This window comes from Habropoda laboriosa, unplaced genomic scaffold (genome assembly GCF_001263275.1).
Source record: "Habropoda laboriosa isolate 0110345459 unplaced genomic scaffold, ASM126327v1 scaffold33, whole genome shotgun sequence".
Lineage (NCBI taxonomy): Eukaryota > Metazoa > Arthropoda > Insecta > Hymenoptera > Apidae > Habropoda > Habropoda laboriosa.
Window position 1 is genome coordinate 2,138,876 of NW_017100187.1, and position 6,596 is coordinate 2,145,471.

General features: G+C 40.3%; 1 protein-coding gene across 1 annotated transcript; it reads right to left on the bottom strand.

Annotated features, from left to right (window-relative positions):
* Window positions 1-1,237: 1,237 nt before the first annotated feature.
* Window positions 1,238-4,240, bottom strand: LOC108579637 (zinc finger with UFM1-specific peptidase domain protein-like). The gene is made up of 8 exons (XM_017943222.1): window positions 4,038-4,240; window positions 3,261-3,514; window positions 2,880-3,183; window positions 2,380-2,807; window positions 1,906-2,308; window positions 1,710-1,837; window positions 1,422-1,645; window positions 1,238-1,348 (listed from the first exon to the last, which is right to left on the bottom strand). The coding sequence occupies exons 1-8, from the start codon at window positions 4,238-4,240 to the stop codon at window positions 1,304-1,306; spliced, it is 1,989 nt and encodes a 662-aa protein (XP_017798711.1). The 3' UTR covers window positions 1,238-1,303.
* Window positions 4,241-6,596: the final 2,356 nt, after the last annotated feature.

The following is a 6,596-nucleotide window of genomic DNA, read 5'->3' on the forward strand; positions in this document are numbered from 1 at the left end:
AGTGTAATAATAATAATAATAATAATAATAATAATAATAATAAGAATAACAACAACAACAACAACAATAATAATGATAATGCTGATGGTCATAAGAATAATGATGAAAATAATGTAGCTCTTTTAAATATACAATATAAATAACAAGTTAATGGACTGTAGTGTTTTGCTCTTGTTTTTTCGGTCACAGCATTGCATTTAACTTACAGGTTAAGGTATGGATAGCCTCGAAGTAATTGAATAATTAAATAGAATATTTGTAATTAGTATGAAAGTAGTTGTACTTTATGTATGAGTGAGTGAAGTGTAATTATAACAAAGAGAGTGCAAGTATGTGTATATGTATATAGATAAATGTATATATAATTATATGGAAATATGTCGGTTATTCTTGTAGACACCCCAAAAACTGTGTAAAAGCAACGATAATAAAAAATATATTAGAGAATAATTTATTTTAATGTTATATAAAAGTTATGTCGTAACGCGAATTGCGACATATCGTTATTGGTACCTTTATTGACTAAAAATTGACAACAGTTTGACAACAATGTTTATTAAAAATGTAAAGTACAAGTGAAAGAAGTTAAAACGCGGACAATGCTTCAATAGTTTTTTTCCCCCTTTTTCGACCACATGGAGTGTCTTCAAAAATATTTAGAATCGGTGAATAGCGTTTAAATCGATAACAGCATCACAGCTACGAAAGAGTCTCGTTTTTCAAGCTCTGCCATGGCTTTTTCGCTGATGCAACCGATCGGCATAGGACGATTGGTCGACTAAAACTTAGCACAGCCTGTTCGGTGCGACGAAAATTGAGCAGAACATTGTGAACAAGAAACGGCGATCGAATTGATTCTATCTTTTTCTTTTGATACATCGTGACTGTAACTTTCTTTCTTTCTCAAGCACACATCCTAATACATTACTTTTAGAGCTGATTCTCGATTAAAAAAAGATCAATACACGCGACATATAGATATCTTCTTTTTTTCTTTTTTTTTTTAGAAATTACAACTCTTTTTTTATAGTTTGTTTATCGGTCAATTTCAGCTCCAAAATTCTGAACCGCGACGCAGGCTTAGATATACATGATTTCGAGGAGCCAGTCGACATATGACGGCCAAAAAATGCAAGAATATATTGTTAAATAATACTTCTGCAACTACTACGGTGGAGCAAACCTCCTAATGATAAAACCTAGAACATTGCGGTCATGTAACTTTAAGGATGCCGGACAAAATTGGTTTGAGGCAGTCTATCGTCTTCCCAAAAGATTTGACTCCTTTTCGGGCCAGTAAATCTCACCTATCTTGCGGTACGCGTACCAAACGTAATACTTTGCTTTCCTGTAAACCACCAGAGTAATTTGACATTTACATAAATCAGTGAAAGGTAGATGAAAAATGTGGAAGAGCTTACATGATACTCTAATTCGGTTTCCATGATACCGGTAACAGCAACGACTTGGTATTGTCTTGCTTTCATCGCTGCAATCGATTTCCGCACCAAACGCATTGCACCGAGTGCACTACTTGTACTATTAAACTGTGCCATTTGTGCTGGACTATGGCTTGGATCGAGTACTAACATGGTTATTGAACCGTCCCTTAATTGTTCTACTCCTATTATCGTTCTACTATGACCTACGAGTATGAAAATAATTTTTTAGCCTTATTCTCACATTTTTATTCGTTATCAAATATCTACCTTGATGCTGCAAATAAAGAGGTGGCTTAAAATCATCGCACCGCTGGAAGTATTGTAAAACCCAATTAAACATTTCTGGATGTCCACCGTCGGCATTAGTTGGTGTATAAAAATCTACCAGCTGACACCTGCGATAAAAAAGAAGAACTGTGACGATACGATTGTGGAGAAGACGGATAGAAATTGCGAAACGTACTTTATTCTCAAACTAGACAATAGTATGACTACTTCTGTGGGGCCAATCCATTTCCTAGTATTCACCAATTTTCCTCCTAACTGTTCCGCTCCTTGAGTATCAAAACCTTGGGCCCAAGCCCACTCTATCATCCTCTGGAGTCTAGAGATCGACGGTATAGAACTTCGGAGCGGATTCTTGGTAGAACTACCGCTACCCAAGCCAGAATTCCACGCTTTATATACTAACTCATTGTACCCTGTATGTTGTAAAAGTGACGAAATTAACATTTGCAAATTTCTATAACCACATCCCCATCCTTTGTCTCCATAAGTAGTGGCATAATGGTCTACCGTAGAACACATCCAGGTGCTCAATACGTTACTACATGCTTGACTAACAGCTCGTATCTTGGGAACTAGTCCTGTAAAAAATGAAGAAAGTTAGACGAAAGGTGATACAGGCGAATACGTCGAAAAAAAAAAAACTGATTACCACGTGTACAAGAGTTGCCGTCGTCAATGCCGCTACTCTCGGCCACTCTGAGCTCGCTCTGTCTTTCATAATAATCAGCAATTGTCATTTCACCGGAATATACAGCCCGCTGCATATTAGTGACACTCTGTTCTCTAAAATTCCCTTGATTGTCCATGCCATACTGGGCCCTTAACAACTCAAATTCACGCTGCTCGCGCAATTTTCTAAGTTCTTTCTCAAGTCTTTCCATATCCTTTGCTAACATTCTGTCAGTGGATAAATCTGGAGTAATAGGGGATGGAGTACACTTTTTACTAAAGTGTTCTTCAATGTGTGCAGCTAACTCGTCACTGCTTTTAAACGAAGTACTAAAACAGACTGGACATGCTGGTGTATCTCCAGCAATAGTTGCTTGAGCTGACTGGGCAGCTGCACCATTTGCAGGGCTATGTGAAAAGAATAAAATAAGCAATAATATCTATCGTTGCCCGGTGTACTATACGCAAATTCGATCTTACCTCAAGATGTCTTTGTGCTCAATGTTGACATGTAATTCAAGATCAGAAGAATTTGGAAAAGATGTGATACACAGAGGACAGTTAAAGGCACCATCTCGAGCCGGTGGAGATTCAGGTGGAAAGGACGGCGAAGTGAGATCAAAATGTTGTCTATTGATATGTTCCTCTAGCCTTAACGGACTGTCAGAACTGTAGGGACACATAGGACACTCTTGAACTGGAAGTTTTGGTGAAGCATGACAACGTAGTTGTAAATTTAGGCCTGAACGCAGTGGAGATCCATGACCAGCTGCACCTTCTATAACTAAAAGGATATCTTTGTTTATTACATGTCCTTCTGGACCGATGTTAGGACCGATGTTTGATTAAATTTCTCAGTACCGTTATTCACACTTCCAATGTTATTATTGTTATTATTATTATTCACATTAGCACTAGACATTTGTGGCTCTGATTTTGGTAATTCTTGCTGCTGCTTAGCACGAGGACTAAAAGAACTGCTCCAACCATTCTGAAGCAGAGGAGGACTTGGAGACATGGTTGGAGAAGGACATGGACCACGGCATTCGTCGTGTCTTCTGTCATCCACCAGTGAATCATCGTCAATAAATGCCATCATGTCATTTTCTGGGGTGCTGCAATAATTAATACAAGCAAATGTTACTGTACACGAATGATTTAATGGTTCTACATGTGTACAAATACAAAAAATGTTCAATACTTTTTATAATCAAGGTTCAGTGTACATTCTGCTTTTCTTTTACGACCTTTTATCATATTCCATGTAATTAATTTCAACTGCCTACCGCATTAATCGTGTGCTTCATAAATAACAACTTGGTAACAATAGTGAAAACAAACATGAATTACACTATACGAAGAAAAACGTCAGAAAACATAAACACATTCACGTCACTTTTATTCATTTCACTTTCGACTGATTCATACACTTAAACAATTATGAAATAAAGGAATAAATTTGAGAAAAAAAAAGGAAAAAATAAGAATCTTTCTTTCAAGATTCACAGACTTTGTATGATATATGTTGGCGACATCTAAGTCACGTTTTGCCGCCATTTTCCTCGCCATCAAAATGATTTAAATAGCTCATAATGTATTCAGGCGATACTTGCAATTATATAATTAGAAAAGATATACCTCGGTGTCAAATAGTCGAGATGAGCACTGTTGACGTGTGTCAACATTTCTGTCGGCGAAATTTCCCCTAAATCGCAAAACGGGCAGTTTGCGGCTCCACGGAGGTGACAAAATACCATATGAGATCTCATCTCTTCGTCGTTGAAACCCTCCAGGCCGCAAATTTCGCACGTGTAATTCATTTCCGGTGGTTTGGCCGCCATTTTTCTTACATGCAATCAACACTTACTGACCTATAATAAAACAAACGAAAATGCAAATTACTGCACTTTGCATTCGTCTACATCACTCCAGCGAAATTCTACTCGGCACGCGTCCAACGTGTCGTCTACCAAAGAACAGAACCCACTGAAACATGTCGAAACGTTGAATAACAAATCAACCTTTGAACGATGCGTCTAACCCTCCTCGATAATTGCATATTTTCATTGAAACACAGCACACCGTTACCCTCGCGAAGGAAACCCCTCTTAACAAGTGCATTAGTTTAGATAAAAGAAACTCGCGGCGGTGCACGAGAAATGCACCGTCGGAGTATTTTCCTCGGTGAATCGATAATTGAATTCAGGGTCGCATACAAGTGTCCGCGATCGCACCGTAGTTATCCGTTAGGCTTCTCGCGAACGCATGTTTATCCACTAAGGCGACACACCGCGAGGAGACGTAGATACCGTAACACGAGCAAAATGCACAAAGAATACTCGTTTCCTCGTGCATTGTGCAGTTGATTTACTGCTATAAACCTGCTCATCCGTGATGCAACGATTTCCACGAATGGAAGACACGACGACGACGACGACGACGAAGGTTCTAACGTTCGACGTTGGGTTTCCGCGTGTTACGAGGAAATGCAAGCGCGACCTCTCACCTCTCCGTTTCCCCTTATCACCTGTGCGTGTATGTGTGTTTATCACCTGACTACCGTGTGGCCGCGTGTTAATCAATGCATTTCCGTGGTTCCCATAACTTTTCTTTCTCAATACGAACAGAGAAAGAGAGAGAGAGTGAGAGAGCGGCGGAATCAAAGGTGAAGAGTGCACACACTTTCGATATCGTTTTTTCCACGAGGAAGGGGTCGCGTGTCTTTTGACTCGGTCTCGCTCTCGAGGAAACTAGGCCAGTCAGTGAATCGCAGAAAAGAAACGGGTACACGTTAGGTTGCTGGGTTGGGTTGACCCATTTTAGAGGCAAAGCGGTAACGCGTGTAGCACCCTTTCCACTCGTCCTTAACCAAACGCCAACTTCCAACGTACCGTACTGTCACACTCACCAAATTAAGATTGACAATCTCTTTTTACACTTGCTTCTTTTTTCTTTTACTTCCACACTACGTTTTCTTCTTCTTCTTTATCACTGTGAGAAGCAGAGTGTGAGTGACTGAGTGAGTGAGAGAGAGAGAGAGAAAGAGTGAAGAGAGAGTAAAGGCGTCCGTGCAGGCCCAAGTGCCTAACACGGCGCCTCGTTTGCCTCCATATGAAAGCGCCAATCCACCCCGACACTTTCGCGGAAAGAATTTCTTGTTCCGCCACCCCACCGTGTCGATCCTCCGCCTCTCGTCTCTCTGTCGAGGGTTCTGCTTCTATAGCGAACCTCGCCGAAGGCGCCACCCTCGATAGCTCGCACGCGGTCGGTAGTAAAGTTTACTAGAGGGGGGAGCTTTACGTAACTTTTCATCCCTTAAATTATCATTTCATTTCATTTGCAACTTTTCTTTATCCAAGATGATTCAAATTTCATTCGTGAATAGTTCGTATCGTCGTACGATTATTTAACGAGGACGAATTTCTACGTAAATTTTTATTTCATTCGAGTAACTGTAACAGGACTTCCGGTTTGTTTTTTATAACATTCGCGGGGTTGAAAGAAGGTCGAATTGGCGAATACTAGGCAGAATTTAGTTAGAAGAGAATTTTCGCGAGAACAAATAGCACATATATCAGGTTACGATGACAATGCGCTCAATGGAGGCACCTTTAGCGCGCAGACTCGAGATATTTGAATCTTATTTATGATACCCGGCATATGTTTCCGGGTTACTGGCTTTTACACGTTGCTAGCTTCGCTGGCTGAGCAAACAGCGTTCGCGAGGGCTATCGAGGAATCGCGATCGTCTAAATCGAGGCTATCGGCAGATCTTGAACGCAAGCCTAACAGCCTATCATCACAGCAACTAACTTTAATAGCCGAGAAATAACTAATATCATCTACGTTCTTTTTTTTTCCCCCGCCGCATTTCAGCTGATTGACCTTTCGAAGAGAAACCTTTTCTTTTAGGCATGACTTCGAGGAAGTTCTACGGTATAGTGATTTTTCGAAGCGCACTTATCGCCGCCTCGCTGCGTTCCAATTTCTCTCATTGTATTCCTATTGTCCCTCTACGACCAAGTTTTCCATAATGACAAGCCGGCGAACAGCAAAAACGATCCAAGTACTGTATTATCGAAATTGCAAATTGCATCTACACGAGCCATTCCCTTCGCTAGATTAAGACATCTAATCGATCCTTCGTTTGTATGCGAAGGAGGGAAAATGGTGGATAAAGGACGGGTGTTACGTTTC

Excerpts from the sequence above, each read along its gene's own strand:
- LOC108579637 (XM_017943222.1), bottom strand. The coding sequence starts at position 4,240 with ATGGCGGCCAAACCACCGGAAATGAATTACACGTGCGAAATTTGCGGC. Across the intron at positions 2,309-2,379 it reads CGGCAACTCTTGTACACGTG|GACTAGTTCCCAAGATACGA; the intron begins GTAATCAGTTTT and ends CATTTTTTACAG. Across the intron at positions 1,646-1,709 it reads TCTTTATTTGCAGCATCAAG|GTCATAGTAGAACGATAATA; the intron begins GTAGATATTTGA and ends TCATACTCGTAG.